Genomic DNA, 20588 nt, shown 5'->3' with positions numbered 1-20588 from the left:
TACATAAACTATAACATTGAATGCTCAATGAATATAAAAATTAATAGACAAAAAATGCTACCTCTCAAGAAATATACACAAATAGGGTTTACAATATTTCAGACATAAAAAAACTAGATCAATTGCATTAAACTCAGTGATATTGAACAAAACATCCTATTAATCTTACTTTCAATGGTCAAAGGGGAATAGTTAAGTGATTGTCAACCTTTAGGAACGTTCGATGTGATTTAAAGGCTTTTAACTCTGATATGAATCCTTGTCCCTTTACATTATTTCACCATTGCAAAGGACTTTTTTTCTATGATGACATAACCCAAAGGTGACCCCAAATCATTTCATCGATGGCTTCAAAATAAAGGAATTTCACATTTGTTCAGAGCAAGAGAAATAGTTAACTGTCCAAAATATATGCATTTTCTCCTGCTCTCGCCTCTTCTTTGCTCATCATCTGTTGTTGTCCGATTTCAATATAGGTATTAAAGATAACCCCATTCAAGTAGAACAAAAAGCCCCTGTCAAACAATAATGGGGTCTTTAAAAATATAATTACTAATGAAAAGAAACAAACTCAAACTCATAAATATAAAGACTTTTGCTCTCACCTCTTCTTTGCTCATCATCTGCTGTTTTCTGATCTCGGCATAGGTTGCAAGGCTTGGGTCAGGTGTCTTACCGCCTGTAGTGAGTACATGGAAATGGTCACCATGGAAACAAGGAGACGGACGAAGAGGGACGACAGAGGGAGGAGGAGGGGATGAAAAGATGTAAATTGAGCCAAGCAAAAAAAGAGAAATAAAGAGGAAAAGAAATGGAGAACAGTCTGTTAGGAAGGGGACTTCTAAATTGTAAGGCAATTTTTTGAGATATTGCTTAGGAGTTACCAACTGGGCAGAGTAGGCAAAGAAAAGCAGAGGAAGTGTTTGGTTTTCTTTACTATCAATTTTGCACCTTCATGGAAGAACACAAACATTTTCCTTTCTTCACAAAAGAGAAGGACCAATTTGAGTTCATACTCGAATCAAATCCAAGAGCTTTGCCTACTCTGTGCATTGTACTGACAAACATATGACATATCCAAAGGAAAAACCACACCTCAAGTGTTATCTACACCAATATTTAATAGTATCTTTGGTGTTCGATGTTCTCTGTGGAGTAGTTGCTGACCCATGTACAATTGTTTTCTCTTTGTGTGTGACAATCTAGAAAATTGTTTGTTTTTTCACCTCCCAGTGATGATCTTAAGAAAATGATCTACCGGGGTAAATAAAAGAATATCAACCATTACAGATGCTCACATGGGCATTGCAAAGGAAAACATTTTAATGTGTTCACTGAAAAGATCATTCAAATTAAAAAATGGCATCTAATTTACTTGGTTTCACAGAATTATTTTTTCCTCCAGCTTTACACCTGTTAGTGTTTCAACAGCATCTTCTTACTGAGCAGAGTATGAGCACAGCGGTAATGTTGGAGGGGGCAGCAGGCAATTCTAAGGGTAACAACCCGCCAATCCCTTATGTTTCCTTTCATCACCCTGCATAACTCACACTATACAAAGAGAATCTGTCCTTTGAAACCACTTACACTTTTTTTTTCTTCAAAAACAGGATCACAATTGCTTTACAAACTTGAACAATTGAGATGTGGTTGGTTTATGTATTTCATTTCATTGAAAGTGATACATGTATAGTATATATAACATGATAGAACACATATGGGACACAGTATGGTTGGTAGTACATGTAAATGTATATAAATCTAGTGTGATGAAAGATATTACGGATGTCATTTATGTTAATTTTTGTCCGTACATCAATTGTATGTAACAAGACCAATATCTCTGAGAAATTTTAAATTATCGAAATAGATCAAATTTAATATTTTGGCGCCCATGTAGATTTCAATACACATACAGCTCTCGATTGCATTGGATTATGTCTTGGCTTTCAATATTAAAGGTATTCTATGAACTGAGAGAAAGTGATGGAAAGGTGAAGTGCTATGGAAATCCTTTGATAATTTTACAAACATGAAATCTTATAATATTCAGTTTTGCGGGTTAGGGATTTGAAGTGTGTATGAAAATTCAACAACCTCTCATATGTGTCCCATATCTGATCCCAAATCGACTTCAACATAACCACTCATTTTCGTACAGTATATAATAAAACCAAATACCCTTCCAGAAACTCTTTCTCGCTATGCACCTAGATGAACCATTTCTCATCTGAGGTGCATAACACCAAGAATTTACGCCATGTTCTCGAGTCTCTGGAGTCAAACCTTTATACGTACTCTAGCGCCAGGCCTGGTGTCGTTTTCACCTTCCGATGCCATCGCAAAAGAGATGCCGGGCTAAATGAAATCAATCTTTTGTAAGTCATTAGTACACTCCGGTAGCTGCTTAATCTACACATCTTACCGTACACTACCTACTGCTTCAGTCATACCAATGAAACCGGCTCCAAACCGACCGATGATATGCCATATGTAATAGCATTGTTCGGTCTGGGGTCGGTTTCATTAGTTTGACTGTCGCACGAACATATTGCATTCAATGTAATGAGGTACCTAGTCTTAAAATATCACACATTCTATTAGTTTATGAATAAGATGTTTCATCAGGAAGTACATATCAACTCCTTTTTTTAATAGACAAAGTAATTATGCAGGTCAATGCAGTACATGTTCATTTGCCTTTGTTTGCTTATCTTCTTCTCTTTTGACATGATGGGTTGTATCAAGGTAAAATTAATCATTCTAATTGGTTATCAAAGTCAATGATAAAAGTTAAATCTCTCTTGAGATGTTGCAACATCATTCCTACAAAATGCTGCATGCATTCAGCATTACTGACATACATAATCTCTGAATCTGACACCTTCAGAGTCACTAACAACAAGCGTGCTCTTAACCATGTCCATAGACACCTATTATTTACACTGTACCCTTGGTTTATTCATCAGATGACAGAAATGAGATGCGCTGTTTGGAAAAAAGGTAAGAGAGCAATATTAGTATGCGGTATCACAACTTAACTAATGTGATACACATACATCAAGTCAATACCAGTCAAGGGAAACTCCCTACAGACAATACCAGTCAAGGGGAATTCCCTTTCTTAAGTTGAAAAAAATGTTGTCTTCTTTATTTAAGTCAAGTACATAAGCAGGTGACAGGGAATTGCATGACCCTTCAGTGCCCCCTATTGCACAAAATTTGAAATCAATTACAAAATGGCAAAGATCAATTGAGATCACTGTAGCAGGCGTATTCTGGTCTACAGATTGGCCGGTAACAAATCAGAATTGATCTTGCAAAGTGGCAAATCAACTACAAGTACTTGTGTTATAGGAGCATAATAAGAACACACCAGATCCATTTTATACACACAGAGCTTATCAATTTTTTAATTGGCAGTTAATTCTTGGATATGGACTTGATTTTCTACTAAAATATATGTACATATATAGGAGAAGAGTTTAAACAACTGTTTTAATATCTTAATGCTGTCCTGTCAGACAAAATGTGATTCTGCTCTAGCTTAGTTTAAAAAAGCAGGTGCAAACTTCCTTTTCACTTAATATAAATACAGTTTTGTTATTGTTCCCTTAAAATCAATTGACGTGTGTTTGCAATATTTTGGGAAATTACAGAACAATACTTGAGAACAGGCATCAGTTCCCCAACACAAAGCTGTCAATTCCTGGGTCCCCTATATCTGATAGGACTATGCCACAGTTCGGAATCGAGGGGTTAGTGGCATCTTTAGACACCAAGAGTCCATCAACAGCATGACAGAGCTATATATTTTAATGATAATTCAAGTCTTTTACATGAACCTTTCAAGATTCCAGGTTTACAAGTCTCCCTTTCCAATATTGGAAAAAAATAGAAAGTTATTTGAAAACATAAAATATTCCAACAAGAACTGAATTTGCTTGATATACTGCATGATCTGTATTTAAATGAGCAAAAATGTAGATTGCACTTGCTTTAATACAAGGTTAAATACCAAGTAAACAGAAATATAGTTTTCTTTCAAAGATACACAAAAATAACCAAAAGCAAAGATGGAAGAAACATTTCTCTTATAACAACAAAATACAGATTGTATGCAAACGTAAGATTTTAGAATGAATGAAAATACAAGAAAGATGAAGCTATGAAACCTACCATCTGCAAAAGGATCGTTTCTCTCGGGCGACATCTTTTGTCTGAGTCTAAGTCTCCGGTACTCATCCTCCCTGTCCATGATACGAGGTATACGATGTTCCGCCATTGGGTCATAGTCCTGCAAAGTCAAAGAGAATATAGAATAATACATACCGGCCAACATTTAAAAATCTGAAATAGGAACACCCTTGGCCAGGGTCCAGGTTTAAGGGTTCAGGGGCAGCGTCTCTGACGGGGTTTTCAAGGGGGCTGATCCCCCTTTAAGCTGGAAGGAAAAGAGCATTCTGGGGGGCCATTAGAGGCTTTAAATGATTAATAGAGTAGTTCCAAGAAATAATAGTAATTTTGACATTTCATACATGGATTACTTAGTTTTAAGCAACCATTGTTTTGTTTTAGAGTTAACATGTAAATAAAATCTTCTGGGGGCCTGTAACACAAAACTTAGCAATGATTGCAGAACATTTTTCTATGATTGATTGCATTAACTACAATGTACAATCAATTTCAAAAATGGAGTATACGATCAATTGTTAACCTTGTGTTATGGAACCCATATCATCCCCTCCACCCTTACCCTTGTCTCTGTTAATATCATTTCACAAATAGTACTGTAAACAAAACTAAAGCAATACCTCCTTCCATCCATACCCCCCCAAACAAAAAGGTACATATTGTAAATGTGTACAAGGAATAATTTGCTTTACAAATTTGAATAGCATTTTGGGCCATAAGAGAAAAGCTCTCAACTAAGTCATGTACACTCCTATGTAAAAATATGCTATACAAAAGACTTTAGTTATAGCAGTCTTTCAAAAATGTGGAGCAAATTGCGATGCGATACCAGGAAAATTATTCCCTGATGTATCATGCATGTATGAGTTAGATACAAGTTATACTTTTTATAACGTCAGCAAGATGCAAAACAATAAAATCATTATATAAAAATAATTTATCATTTCGTATTGTGCAAAGTCTACAAATGCATATTACTTTAATAACTGCTCACTACAAATGTTCATCTAAAATTTACTGGAATAAAACAGAGCATTATATTTCAAAATATAATGGGTAATCTAACGGTTCATACTGCTAGAAGTTGTGCATGTGAAAGAAAGTTAGTGTATCTATGAATTACCTTTCCGGCTTTCTGTGCATCTGAAAACAATGAAGAGGGCGCTGTGTAGGTATTCTTCTGCATAAGAGTACTGGAGCCATAGTCATCCTCATCCTGGGGTTACAGATTTAAAACAACAGCAATGTATCGTGTCATTTCAATGTTTTTAAAGCAAATGCTGCTATTCATTCATTTATAAGTCTGACATATTCAAGGATTCTTATACACGTTACTAGTTTAGACGTTTTGTCAGTTAAGCTACAGTTACTTTGGCAGAGCAAGGGCACATAGTGCCATCTGTTGCCCACAAGGGCACCCCTTAAAATTTTGATCTGAAAAATATGGTTGACTTTATAAAAACTAAAGCTGAATTTAGTGAAAATTCTATGCATTTCTTTCATACAAATTACATCCATTCAAGGGAACAACAATACAAGTACCAAGTCTGGCCCTGGTCTACTCTAGTCCATATAGAGATTATAACTAAACAATAATTGAGGTGTATTGAAAAATAATTTACTTTTGACAACACACTGCCACAATTGCCTAATTTCAAGTTGTATCTATGTCACATGTTCATTTATAACATATCCCTTCACCTATTAAAAAAAAAATCCACAAATCCACCCATACCTCTATTCTTTCAGATTAATGAAAATAAAAATGGCTGCTGCATATACCATTGCAATTTAAAGCACTTAAGCATTAATGAAATATAATTTATAAAAAACATAAAATGAATATGAACTTACCTCATCTGCTTCATTTGTAGGGATAGAGTAAACGTAGCCATCATACTTTCCATGTGCCTTGCCACCATCATAGATCTCATTATCAAAGTGACCAGATTCTGCAAACCCTATCCTTTCTCCATTTTCATTCTCTTTGCCAGGCCCTTCATCGTTGACCTGATTGCGCAGTGACGTGGTGCGGGACTGCAACTCCTCTATCTGACGTTGGAAATCTGTGGAAAAAACAGATTATACATATATTATCGCATAATATGCTGACAATCACCCATCAGTAGGGTGTTACCTTGCAACAGGCAAACAGCATGGTTTGATGGCATGGCCTACACCTCTACATGTAGTGAAGGCCCGTTTTGAAAGTCCATTTTTGATGCACGTGTACACGGCGTGTTTTTCGGTCGTGTACACGTTGTAAACATTGTGAGAGCGAGTTATGTTTTCATGTCGACATGGACCCGCATCAACATGTCATAAAAAGGGGTCTATAAAGCCTAAGTCATGGTTTTAAAGCTTACCTGAGAAGTCTGAAGTATCAATCCACAAAAATTGGTGCAAATTAAAAGTTTACTCAGCTTAGCAGCGCATTAAATTAATAAAGAATGCAAAATAAATCATTGCAAGGCCCTAGCTATCGCCGACGCTCGTTGGATGCACATTTTGTATACTGTAACGTACATGCATGCACAGATCGCTGCAGAATTAAATTAAACCGAAGTTATCGATTGATTTTCATTATATTGTTGCCAATTTGAGGAGCTTTTGTTTGTAGGCTTGTAGCACATGTGTACGAGCGTACAACACGTAAGTTGTAGCAATTATCGCTGTCGCAATTGGTGATTCTCAAATTGGCTCTGAGCGTGATTGAGCAACGCTTTCGAGCTTTCGTGACCGGAGCAGACCCTTTCATTGTACAAAAACTTGAGTATCCAGAATGAACGTGGGTTAAATCGGCGATTTTGGAAGTGAACTCACTCTAGATTAATTGAAATATATTGACAAATATATTGACATATATTAGTAATTAAAACATGTGCAGTGTCTGAGAACTAATATTTAATGTGAGGCTGTGAGCTTGTTCACTGACTTTAGTAGTCCCATGCAAATATGCAGATGCTACCGTGTACACGGTGATGGAATTTAGTACACGTGCAGTCGTGCACTGACTTGACCGTGCGTGTACACGTGTATCCGAAACGGGCCTAGTACAGTGTATATTCAGGAGTCAAATTGGATGTCATATATTTGTGGCACGACAAAGACATTCCTGCAAATTTGTATTTACTAGTGCTGTTGTCGATAGGCCTCATATCGACATTGATGTCGACATACGAAGGATTTTCAATGTTTCCGACATGTCGACATGCACGCACCCACATCGACATGCAAACATAAAATAAAAAGGGGTCTAGCCTAAGGTCACGAGTATAAAGCTTAGCTGAAAAGTTAGAAGCTTTTATCCACAATAAGTGGCGCGATTAAAAGGTTTATTCAGCTATAAAGCGGCACATTAAATGAAAAAAGAATACCTGCGAGCTGCACGGCAGCAGAAATACGTCAGTGCCTGAGTGTGGGCCGGCCTGCCCGATCGAGCTGCCCCTCAACGATCGCTCTAGATCTAGCTAGCGAATAGCGAGCGCGTAGCGTAGTAGCATTCACCGTACCCATCCATAATGTACCCATCGCTATTCACCGTGCTTGATAATACGTTGCTCCTCAATGCATTACTTTTCACATAAACGTTTTTATCAAAGTTGTAACCGCGGAAGTGATACTGAAATTATCAGTCGATTTTCATTATTTTTTTACTGTCAATTTGAGGAGCTTGCATTTGCAGCACATGTGTACCAGCGTATAATACGCAATGATTACTATTGGTCATTTTCAAACGTGAGTGACACGACAATCGGAGAGGTTTAAGGGATCATATCTTCAAACTTAAAGGTTATGAATCAATCATGACTACTATATTATATACAATGTAGGACTGGCATGGGCCACTACGAGTTTGATTTGAATTCAACAATTCGTTTAGTAGATATGATTAAAAAACAGTGCGTGAGTGACACGACAAATTTTGGACATGGGTTTCTGACCACTAACACATATGGTTGGATTCGTGCCCAAGTAGGTTTCATGGAGTACTGTGAGTACCAGTAAATGGACATACATAGTGTACCTATCTAACACATATAGTCAAAATCAATCAAACCTTCTCTCTTAAAAATGGTACCCTCCTATATACCGTGAGTGACACGACATCCAAAACGTGAGTGACACGACAAGTGCAAAAATACAACATTTATCTCAACATTGAAAGTATTTTTTTCATGATGTAGAAGAGTAAAATACCATTAACCAAAAAACAAGCTTAATAACATAATAACTGCTTTCTTTAAAGGTCATAATATGTCATCCTGATGTTTTATTCTTGGTTTATGGTCATATTTGCCCATCAACTCACATTCCCTATACCATACCACATTGTCACACTAGGGCTTCTACCACTCTCCTTTTTAGAGGAGGAGGGGGCACTTGAAGGAGGTGTTATGAGGTCTTGGCATTGACATCAACTCAAACATAATTTTTGTGGCCTGATATCATTCAAAACTTTAACTTTTTCTCCCTATCTGTATATGAAAGTTTACAGGTTTATACAATTTAGCATCCACAACGGATGGAATATTTTTTCCTTGTACATGTAAGAAAGGTATTCTCAATAGTCACATCATCTGGCATGGTCTTGTAGCCAATGATGTCATGTATGACTCCTTTTTCTTGAAATATTGGATTACATTATCCTCCTTTAATATTTTAGGCATTGTCCAAATAGGACATGCAGTTTCAATGTCTTTTTGGTACCAAACCACAATCACGTTGCTGCTTAGGTTTTCTCCTGAACACTGCTTGTATGTGGACCCTCCCAAGGCAGTACATGTACAATGTAGGCACTGACCAAAATTCAGAGCTATGCTTTTAGCTGGAATTTTGTAAGCACCTTTTCATTGCTAATTATTTGATCATATACCATACCACAGGAATCCAGGGAAAGCCACAAGGTGAAAGACGCAGTCAGTACCTGATTCTTGCAGTCTGCTTCTATTACATAAAAACTACAAGTCATTAGCCTTTCCTTTTCTAAGCCCTTGGATGTCACACTAAAATCTAATTCAGCATCCCAACCAGGCTCCCTTTATACCTCAATAGATTTTTCCCCTCAAGGTCCAGCTCTGTTCTTATCAGGGTACCCCCCCCCCCAAAAAAAAAAATTATCTACTGGTACATGGCAACCCATCCAAAGTTGCTCAAATCAAAATGCGGTCTCGGTTGGGACTTGTTGGGACCTACATGAACATGCATCATTTTGTTGTAATGAATATGTGTAAATACAAATCTGCTCTGAACACACATCGGCCCGCTTACGGTAGTTTGCTGTTCAGATCCTACATGTAGTTAATCACTAGCGGTATGAATGGTGGCCGAACAAATAATGATTTTGAACTTGGCATGTAGCTGCTTCAAGCAATATCCAAAATGTTCTATCAAATCTCAGTACATTCTCACCTGAAATGTTTATGTTTTCTTGCAAATTTGTTTATTTCATGTCCTGGAATACAAGCTTTATGGCAAATGAAAAGGTTGATTTAATCAATCAAATCAATCAGAAGGAAAAGAAAAATATTTCCTTTTCCGAATTTTGAAAAAATTTTGGTGTTCATGGTGATCTCTTATATCTCATGTACACTACTTTACCACTAAAATTTCTGCAAATTTCAAAAAAAGGATCCCTGACTTTTCTAGCTATGAGTATAACAAAGAAATAACATTGCTCAAAAGAAAGATGAACTTTCTGCTCATTTCTGTAAATGGAGACATAGAATGTTTGAGTAATACCTAGGTATGACTTGAACCATCACCAACCCTTTATGCATTGTAAATATGTCCATTGCTATAAAAGTATAGTGGTTTATCTCTTGACACATTCATAATTTTGATTGATTATGTTGTTATATTCTTTATAATCACAGTACATTCACCAAAATATGAATTAGGATCCGAGTCTTCACACCAATGGAAAATTGTCAGGATTTTTTAAACCAAGGCAACCACAGAGAGAAGAGAAAATAGATGAACTCAATGTCAAATTCAATATTTCCTTAAAAAAAAGAGTAAAATTAGGAAGTTGGAGGAAATTATTAGCCTAAAATAGGCCTAAATGATTTCAGGAACAACATTTTGACTGTATCCCTGGTAAAATGCTTCAAAAATTACTGGATGTCCTTTCTTATACACAATATAATACCGTGAGTGACACGACATTTCGTGAGTGACACGACATTGTGAGTGACACGACACAACTTTAACAGTTAATTTTAGCTTTACCTTAACACATTGGACCAAGTTACTTCATATACAATAAGGTACAGATAAACTGTATTTGCTCCAGTACTGGGATAAATTAATTTTCAGAATACACAGCTCTAGAAAACTTTTTGCATTTAAAACGTGAGTGACACGACAACCCGTTTTGACAACTTCGAAACCCAATTTTTTTCAGAAAAACACTTCACAGAATTTTTTTTTGCTATTTAGAAGTTAGATACAATACACAGCTTGTATCTTGCCAACAAATGCGCTTCTAATACAAATTTTATATTGTGATAGGCAATATGTGAATTTTAATGCAAAAATCAACATTTTGTAACATTTATTTTCCCTTGCATAAAATTCACTGTATCTCAAGACATAATTAATAATTTCATGTAAATGAAATGGAAAAATATACTTTAAGATGTCTAGTTTCAAAAAACATTGAAGCCTAATGATTTCTAGCAAGTTTTAATTTTCACCCCCATGTCCACTTTTGTTTGAAAATGACCTAGTGTAATTGGTGATTCTCAAATTTGCTCCGAGTGTTATTGCGCAATGCTTTCGAGACCGGATCGTGGTACAAAACTTGATTCTCCAGAAAAAGATGGGATTAAATCAGTGATTTTTAAAGTGAATTCACTCTAGCTTAGTGAAAATATGTTTTCCCGAACTGAGCCTGTATTATATAGATCTAGATCTAGTGTGGGGATATCACTCGTGTCAAGGTGAATACATTTGATTGAGAGTGTTATGTTCCACGATCGAATGATTTTTTTGTTAGGGAGCCTAGGCTAAATTACGGTCCCTTTTTCATGTCGACATTGTCGATGTCGGGATTAATTTTTAAGCGACATGTCGACATGGATTTTTGTTCCCGACAACAGCACTAGTATTTACACACCAGCATTACAGTATTCAAATGCTCAAGTTCACCATCAGCAATTCTCTACTGGTGCGCCACTGTCCGGTCACTGCCTGACACAAATCAAAATCTAGAATTTAATTTGCAAACTTAGTTTAAGGGTGACTTTAGGCCTACCATTTTATAATTTTGTTCTCTAAATCTCTATATTTTCCTAACATTTTCTACTAAAAATTTGATGAAACTTCGCTTGTAAATTTTTCCAAATGACTTTCTAAAATTGATCGTCCGTACACACAACCTGTCCGGACTTACAACGACTGATCTCTCCCCTAACTGGATATGCGGGGAGGGTCCTTTGTTTGAAGCCCGCGAGTTCTATTGTCCGCCATACCAGTTCCCCCAAAAGGAACGCGATCGCTCCATTAGCATGTGCATTGTGAGCGATACGCTAGCTGTCTGCACACTGTAGCACTCATTGCTTTTTATACAAAACTTCATATATTTAAGGTGCCAGAATTCGCAATTTTCTTGAAACCATGGTACTTTCCCAGTATACAATTTGGAAACATAATTTTGAAGGGGTTGGTGTTTTTCTCACCTACGGAAGAATGGATGAAATCCTTGACTTAATTGTCTAGGGGTATTTTGGAGGTTTTCCAAATAACCATCTTAGGATCGATATGGCGAGGACTTTCTAGGTTATGAAGGCTTATAACACTGGGCTTGAACCCCCCCCCCCTTTAAGTCTACCCCACCCCCCCCAAAAAAAAAATCAAACAAGTGTAACATACAGCGAAAAAATTCATCGCTTAAGTGAAACTTTAAAAATATAACTTTCATATTTTATTTCTGATTTTGATTAAATTTTGAGCATTATTGTGTGTTTTTCTCTCTATTCAAATAATAATTTAATGAGGTGGACTCGCCCTTTAAAGAACAAGTCCACCCAACAAAAACTTGATTTGAATAAAAAGAAAAAATTCAACAAGCAGGCCCTGAAAATTTCATCAAAATCGGATGTAATATGAAAGTTATGGCATTCATTTCACAAAACAGTTATATGCACATCTCGGTTGGTATTCCATTATTTTAACATTTTGTGCTTCCGGCATGCACGGAGGTCCTAAACGTCAAATTCGTAAAAATTGAAATATTGTATAATTCAAACTATAACTTCACAAAAGAAATAGTGAGTAAAATCATTGACTCTCTCATTTGGATGTAACTGACTCGTTCATATCACTATTTTTTTAAATAAGCGAAACTTTGAAATGTCATAACTTTTTATTTTACATCCGATTTTAATGAAATTTTTAGCATTGCGCTTGTCTGATTTTTCTCTATTGATTCAAATCAACATTTTTCTGAGGTGGACTTGACCTTCTCTCTCTCTTTCCTTCTGTCACATCGATCGACGCTCTTCAATTATCCTCTACACAGTATACACTGTAGGAAGCGGGGGGGGGGGGGGGGTCCTGTACCCCTAAATTTTAGGTGGGGGACAGACCCCCCAAAATTTATGTTGACAACTTTTTTTTGGTTCTTTTTGCTTGTCAATTTTTTCCCTGCATCCCCCCCTAAATTCAGGTGGACCCCCCTAAAATCGTTGTGGTCTGCCCTGAAATTCTGGTTGATAACCCTTTTTTGATGCTTGTCAGATTATTTCTTTTGTTTTGCATCCCTTCCTAAATTTTGGGTTGATAACCCTTTTTTGCTTGTCAGATTATTTTTATTGCGTCACCATCTAAATTTCTGGTTGATAACCCACCCCTTTTTTTTTTGCTCCACCGAGACATTTTTTCTTTGAAGACATTCGGCATCTCAAAATAAGTTCTGTGAAATTTCTGAAGTCTGTAAATCCATCTCTGTAGCTTAATGTCTTTTTTACGTACTTAAAATAAAGAGTTCTTGGAAAAAACAATTCGATCTATTCTTGACAGAGAAATATCAAAAATTCACATGCCACAAGTTACATAAGCCCCCTAAAGTCCTAGTCCTATACCGTACATGTACCTATAGCTTGTAAATTTTATTGTCCTTTCACAAATAAAAGATAAAACAATTTTCAGAATACCTTGTAGATCCAGTCCTTGTCCCCAAAATCAGTCTATTTCGGTCAGGATCTATATGCTTTGCAAAATTTTTTTTTTTTTAACTCCTCCGAAACGGCAGATTTTCAGTCTTAACTTAAGTTTCACGATACATGCTATACACGGTCAGAATTTTCGTGTCTCAGTCGTGATATGCGAAGCATGATTGATAAACTCAGAAAATTTGGTGACATTTGTGAATATGAATAAACTGAATATTTATTTGAATAATGGTTTGAATTCATCACGCTTCCAGAGAAATCACAACAATCGATAACCCCCCCCCCCCCAGAGTTTCAAAGTTTTGGAAACTTGCTCTGGTAATTTAGAATTACCACACATGTATTTGAGCACATGGGACTACATAAAGTCTACAACTATGCAGTTCACCAGCTTGTCTTATCTGTTGTGATGTATGCCAATACATGTATCATTGCCTAACTACAACTGTAAGATATTTATGCCTAACTATATGAAACCACTATGACTCAACCAACTATTGTCATGATTGTCAGAAAATAATAATCACTCCTCATCTGTACCTCAACCAAGTCAGACGTGTATTTGAGCCTCCTTGTTTCCTCTTAGTAGAAACATCACATGGTGTCAGAAGTGATCACATTTTGAGTGAACCTGTTACACTGAATTGAATTTGAATTTTGAAATCGTCCGAGTTCTGATTTTGAGGAGTCACCATGTCGGGATTAAAACCCCCAGGACCCCTTTCCTTTGAGGGAAATGTGTCCAGAAACTGGAAAGACTGGTTGAGAGCCTTTGAATTTTTTGAGACGGCTTCCGAGCTGACAAGGAAACCGGAAAGTGTGAGATACGCAACATTTCTTCATGTTGCCGGACCCACAGCCCAGCAGATCGTTGAAACTTTTCAATTCACATCTGATGAAGACGGTAAAGTGAGTGCATTGAAAACAAAGTTATCTGGATATTGTGAACCGCGGAAGAACTTATCCGTTATCCGGTATCTTTTTAACTCGCGGAACCAGAAGACAGGAGAAAGTTTCAGTGCCTATGTAACCGACCTGAAAGCCCTGACTAAGGACTGTGAGTTTGGGCTGCTTGGAGATGACCTGCTAAAAGACAGAATAGTGTGTGGCATCAGAGACACGAACTTGAGAGAAAGGCTGCTTCAAGTTCAAGACCTGGATCTGCAGAAATGCCTTGAAATTTGCAATGTAGCCGAAAACAGTGCAAAGCAGATGGAGGAACTCCAAGACGCTAAAGGATCGCCCTCCAACGCCGATATCGACTTTGTGCAACGTAGACGACATTATGATAAAGAACAGAACCGAGAGAAATGCCCTTATTGCACATACGTACACCGAGGCAAGAAATGCCCAGCAGAAAATGAAGTGTAGGGAGTGCGGAAAGATAGGACATTTCTCAAGATCGTCGAAATGCCATCGACAGCAAAATGATCAACGCCAGAGATCAAAGGATGATAATGACCACCGACAAGTTCGACGTCAGCGACCACACCAGCCTGGACGAAGCTACCGACGACGAGAGGTAGAGGACCTCGAAAGAGATGACGAGGATGGACGCCACAATAGACCAACCCGTGAATCGACAAAGAAATATCGATATAAAGATGAATCTGATGATGATGAATTAGTTTACATTGATTTAGTTGTTGATAAACTAGACAAGGAAGAATGGAAGAAGCAGTGTTCCATTGATGGAGTGAACGTTAACTTTAAGTTAGATTCTGGAGCACAAGTTAATATTCTTCCTGAGCATATTTTCAGAAAGACAAAATTGATTCTGGAAAAGACGAGAGTGAGATTGCGCTCATATTCTAAGCATTTGATGATTCCACTGGGGAAGACAACCTGCAATGTGATGGTGGGTAAGCATAAATACCTCATTACATTTCAAGTGGTTGATGGTGATGTGACACCATTATTGGGATTGAGAGCATGTGAAAACATGAATCTAATTAAGAGAATTGATGATGAAGTTGACGAAAACGTTGATGATGTGACAAAGAAAGCGAGCGATCGAGCAAGCAAAGCGAATGATGATGCTCCCAATCGCGCACGCGAGCGAAACAATGACCCTACCGAGGCGCATGCTGATCTATTTACAGGATTAGGGAGACTAAGAAATCATGAGTATAGTATTGCTATTAGTCAAGATGTAGAACCTGTTAAGTGCCCGCCGCGAACAATTCCACATAAGATTAGAGATAAAGTTAAGGAGGAATTGGCACGCATGGAAGAATTAGGTGTTATAGAGAGAGTAGACAAACCCACCGAATGGGTTAACCAAATGACAGTAGTTCATAAGCCGGATGGTCGAGTCCGAATTTGTTTAGATCCCCGTGGTCTGAACACAGCCATCCGAAGAGAGCACTTTCCGATGCCTACTTTTGAACAAGTAGCCGCCCGAATGGCTGGAGCGCAAGTTTTCTCGAAATTTGACGCAACAAGTGGATATTGGCAACTTCCACTAACTGAGAAGAGTTCGTATTATACGACATTTAATAGCCCGTTTGGTAGATATAGATACAAAGTCATGCCATTTGGTATATCATCTGCCAGTGAAATTTGGCAAAGAGCAATGACAGATGAGTTCGGACAACTCAAAGGAGTAGAAATCGTAGCAGACGACATACTTGTCTGGGGAAAAGACGAAAAAGAGCATGATGCGAGACTAGAAGCACTGTTAGAGAAAGTAAAAGCATCAGGGCTCAAGCTGAACAAAGCGAAATCAGTAATACGCAAAGATAGAATTGAGTATGTTGGACACGTTATCTCGAAAGACGGTGTCAAACCGAGTGATGATCGAATCAAATCGATACTTGATCTACCCTACCCGACTAACAAGAAGGAGGTTGAAACCCTTCTTGGCATGATGACTTATCTCGGAAAATTCATTCCGAACCTTTCTGAAATCACAGCGCCATTGCGACAATTAACACAGAAAAATATAGCTTGGCATTGGGAACCTGAACATGCAGATGCAGTTGATGCTTTAAAGAAAAAGATAACATCAGCCCCAACGCTTAAGCTGTATGATGCCCAGAAACCCGTTTCCTTGGCAACCGATGCCTCGAATGAAGGACTAGGTGCAGTATTGATGCATGACGAGTCCAACCCGATAGCATACGCATCTAGACGCGTAAATGACGCAGAAAGGAATTATGCTGCAATTGAGAAAGAAATGAGTGCGATTCTATTTGCATGCCGTAAATTTCATGACTATATATTTGGACAGAAGGTGACGATATTCACCGATCACAAACCATTGATAGGGATTTTCAGCAAACCATTGCATAAACTTAGTCCCAGACTACAGCGAATGAGGCTCCATCTCATGTCATATGACATAGATTTGCGATGGAAGCCAGGCAAAGAAATGTTTGTGCTCGACGCACTAAGCAGACTGCTGCCGATAAGCAACTCAGATTTCAAATCTGAACAAACCCATGACATCGCAATAGAGACAGTCGATTGCATAATGCAAATGTCAGCCCCTAGACTTGAACAATTCAAAGTGCAGACGAAACGTGACCCTATTCTACAAAAGATAAACACGTTCATACGCAATGGATGGCCAGAAAGTAAGCGCGATATTCCGAACAATATCCGTCCATACTACTCATTCCGTGATGAGTTGACAGAAATTGATGGCCTTATCATGAAAGGTAACAGACTTGTAGTACCATCTTGTCTACAAAAGGATATGTTAGATGTCCTGCATTAGTCGCACTTAGGAATAGTCAAGATTAAAGCAAGAGTGCGGCAAGTCCTATTTTGGCCTGGGATGAGCGCACAAATTGAAGACAAGGTAGCAAGATGCATTACATGTCAAACTACACGAAAAGCCCAACAGTCTGAACCGCTAATACCGCACCCAATGCCTAACCGACCTTGGTCTAAACTTGGGATGGATATATTTCATTTGGATGGAGTCAATTATCTTCTTGTAGTAGATTACTATTCAAAATATCCCGAAATACAAATGCTCACAGAAATGACGTCTCACAAAGTTATTTCTTCTGTGAATGAAATCTTCTCAAGAAACGGTATACCTGATACCGTCATATCAGACAATGCCCGTCAATTTGTTTGTTCTGAATTTAGGGAGTTCACAAAAAAGTGGGAGATAAAGCACATAACATCCAGTCCCACATACCCACAAAGTAACGGTCAAGCTGAAAGGTGCGTTCAGACAATCAAGATGCTCATGGAACGAGCAAAGATGAGTGGGAATGACCCCATGTATGCATTGCTAGAATATAGGAACACACCCATGGATGGTTTAAGAGGATTTGCACCATCTCAAATCCTGAATGGGAGATTATTAAGAAGTTGCATTCCAGTACAGTCATCCCTTCTCTGCCCTCAGGCTATACCCCCGTTGCAAACTGAGCTAAAAGAAAGACAAAGAAAGCACATGGCAAACTTCAATTCAAGAGCCAGACCCAGTTCCCTTTCCCCATTGCGAACCAATCAAAAGGTTATATTTCGTGCAAAGCCAGGCACGTGGCAATCTGGTTACATAACCAGCACAGCGCAGACCCCAAGAAGCTACAATGTAAAGACAGAACAAAGAGAGTATAGAAGAAATAGAAAACATATTCGACCAATGCCCCCTTCTCCTTCCGCATCCAGCGCCCAGAGCTGCAGCGCGCCTTTGTCACGTCAACAACGCGATCAACAAAATGATCAACGATCACAGAGACATGAAACAATCACACTCTCAAAGCCCACAACCACTCGAAGTGGAAGGGTATCCAAACCACCTGAGCGTCTGCAATTGTAATACCCATAATATTGTTAATTTCATATGTTTCTATTTACTTTACTTTGCTCTCACTCACTATCAAATATTAATTCTGATCAATTTCTGCATGAACATTGACGTCTCATTTGTGTAATGAATACTTCGTTAATAATGATTGATAACTGTTGAATAATTATATTAATTGTAACAAATAACCAGTTAGTATTGATGCAATACCAACAAAATATATATCACCAAGCCTTTTATTCTTAGATTTAAATCTTTGTCATACCCATCATACGGAAGTGATGATAGTAACACAATAGAAGTTCGAACAGAACCAGAACTAGATATTTAGTGAACAATAGAACCTATTACAGTCATGAATAGACCAACTCTCACTATGCGTGTAAATACATCTGTAAATAAATCAGTGGTAATTGAAGAAAACCACATAAGTAGTATTGATGATGGAAAGTAACCATCAGTAACAATTGTAGATTAACACAACTTTGATCAATTGTAGAAGTAGCGGTAACTACCAAAGCAATTCTTGGAAGATAGGAAGAAAGGAAATTATTGTATCAAAGAAGTTGAAAGTACATGTTGATTAATTGACTAACAGATAAACTAACCAAATTCATTAAGAACTTGTAATCATCTAGTACAGAAATAGACTGGGAATAATGAAAACTGTTATCTCTGAAAAGAATCCAATTAGGACTTGGGAACAATTGATACCTCAATTATAAAAGAGTTGTTATTCACAATTCTATTGAGCATTGTTTGTAAAAAGTTTCTTGATCTGAAGGTTCTTGAACTAAGGGGGGAGATGTATGCCAATACATGTATCATTGCCTAACTACAACTGTAAGATATTTATGCCTAACTATATGAAACCACTATGACTCAACCAACTATTGTCATGATTGTCAGAAACCTTTGTAACTTGTAAATAAAAATCACTCCTCATCTGTACCTCAACCAAGTCAGACGTGTATTTGAGCCTCCTTGTTTCCTCTTAGTAGAAACATCACAACTGTGAAAAGTAATCCCATTTTCTCTGTTTCCACGGTCGTCACAATAAGTGAAATTATACGTGGCACAGGACGACATCTTAAACTTTGTATCAGGTATAAATTCACATTGAAAAGTGCTGTTATAAGAGTTGATTTGGTAAGTATAATTAAGAATTAACACTATCATGACTATTGCCGTGTACCAGACTCTACTCCGATTTTGGCTTTTTTGGGGGAACTCGGCGTGCGGAGGTACAACTTCCGGTGCTTCAACACGGAATAGGCCAATCAGCGTTATTGTTCCCATCCAGGTAGGGGAGAGATCAGTGGTCCGGACACACAACAACTGGGTATATGATGGTGGGCCCCAAGTCTGCGCACCTAACAATTCGAGTTAAGATTTAACATGAATTTCTTCTTATTTCACAAAATCTTTCAGTTGATAATGTTCCTTACATCATTATTCATAATGAGTTAGTGTGCCAAATATCTCATAAAAATGTGAAAGAAATATATGATTTTCTTGGAAAAAACCTCGGGCAGTCATTTTCAAATTGAAAAAAAAAATGGTACCCCATGTCTGCGCACTCATTCACTTTGCACACGATTCGGGGATTTTGATGAGAAAGGCTGCATTTTGAGGCTGTCACATGAAATGCCCTGAATTCATTATATTTCCACCATTTTGAGTCGGATTTTTTAATGAATACCTGTCTATGTATTGCATGTGTAAAGTTCGTGTTCGTTGCGTATCTTCTTTTACTAGAATCGCGCAGATACGCGGGTGCGCAGACTTGGGAGACCGCGCAGACATGGGGGAACTGACCATACAATTACTCACTATACTTGTAGCCATATCACTATCAGCATAATGACACCAGTACCACCACACGAATCAGTCAACAGTACACAAATGACAAAATAAAAAAAATGATCACCGAAGTTCCAACTCTCGTCGGCAACAACACTGAAAATACAACATAACAGACAAGTAAAACAGATTTTTAAACAATCAAAGTTGTCGTCTCAAAATCTACGATCATTCTTCTTACAAATTTGTATCAATAGAGTGAATCATAGCACCAAACAAGAAACATTTCTAGAATCATACCTTCACGAGTTGCATACTCTGCGGCCGCCATGTTTGATGCTTAATGAAAACGATTAACGTACGCGCGTTCACACGCGCTCGTCGAACGCGCGCGCCGTGCGACCTTTATTTGCTCCACTGCACGCTGATGAGGGCTCGTGCATGGGCAGGATCGAAGTGATGGGGGCGTTTACTCTGGGGGTAATTGGTTATTATGCTCTCAAAAAATACCCCCATACCCACACACTCAGGGGAGAGAGAGAAGAGAAGAGAAGATCGAGAAGAGAAGAGAAGATCGAGAAGAGAAGAGAAGAGATGAGAAGAGAAGAGAAGAGAAGTGAAGAGAAGAGAGAAAGAAGAGAAGA

At 37.8% G+C, this 20588-nt stretch overlaps 1 protein-coding gene across 2 annotated transcripts in view; it reads right to left on the bottom strand.

The window, feature by feature from the left end:
* The window catches only part of LOC121425881 (splicing factor 3B subunit 1-like), a 40829-nt gene extending 20500 nt beyond the window's left edge, over positions 1-20329 (bottom strand). Inside the window, exons 1-5 of one of the 2 annotated variants that reach the window (XM_041621968.1) lie at positions 20245-20329; positions 6049-6260; positions 5318-5410; positions 4180-4297; positions 606-679 (exon numbers count right to left, since the gene is read on the bottom strand). In XM_041621968.1, the coding sequence (XP_041477902.1) occupies positions 606-679; positions 4180-4297; positions 5318-5410; positions 6049-6260; positions 20245-20275 (528 nt within the window). In that variant the 5' untranslated portion in view covers positions 20276-20329. Of the gene's footprint in view, positions 1-605; positions 680-2298; positions 2962-4179; positions 4298-5317; positions 5411-6048; positions 6261-20244 lie in introns of those variants that run through there. The other variant, XM_041621969.1, reaches the window with a different exon arrangement.
* Positions 20330-20588: the final 259 nt, after the last annotated feature.

The sequence above is a fragment of the Lytechinus variegatus genome, chromosome 13 (assembly GCF_018143015.1).
Source record: "Lytechinus variegatus isolate NC3 chromosome 13, Lvar_3.0, whole genome shotgun sequence".
NCBI lineage: Eukaryota > Metazoa > Echinodermata > Echinoidea > Temnopleuroida > Toxopneustidae > Lytechinus > Lytechinus variegatus.
This window is presented reverse-complemented; position numbering and strand designations above follow the sequence as displayed.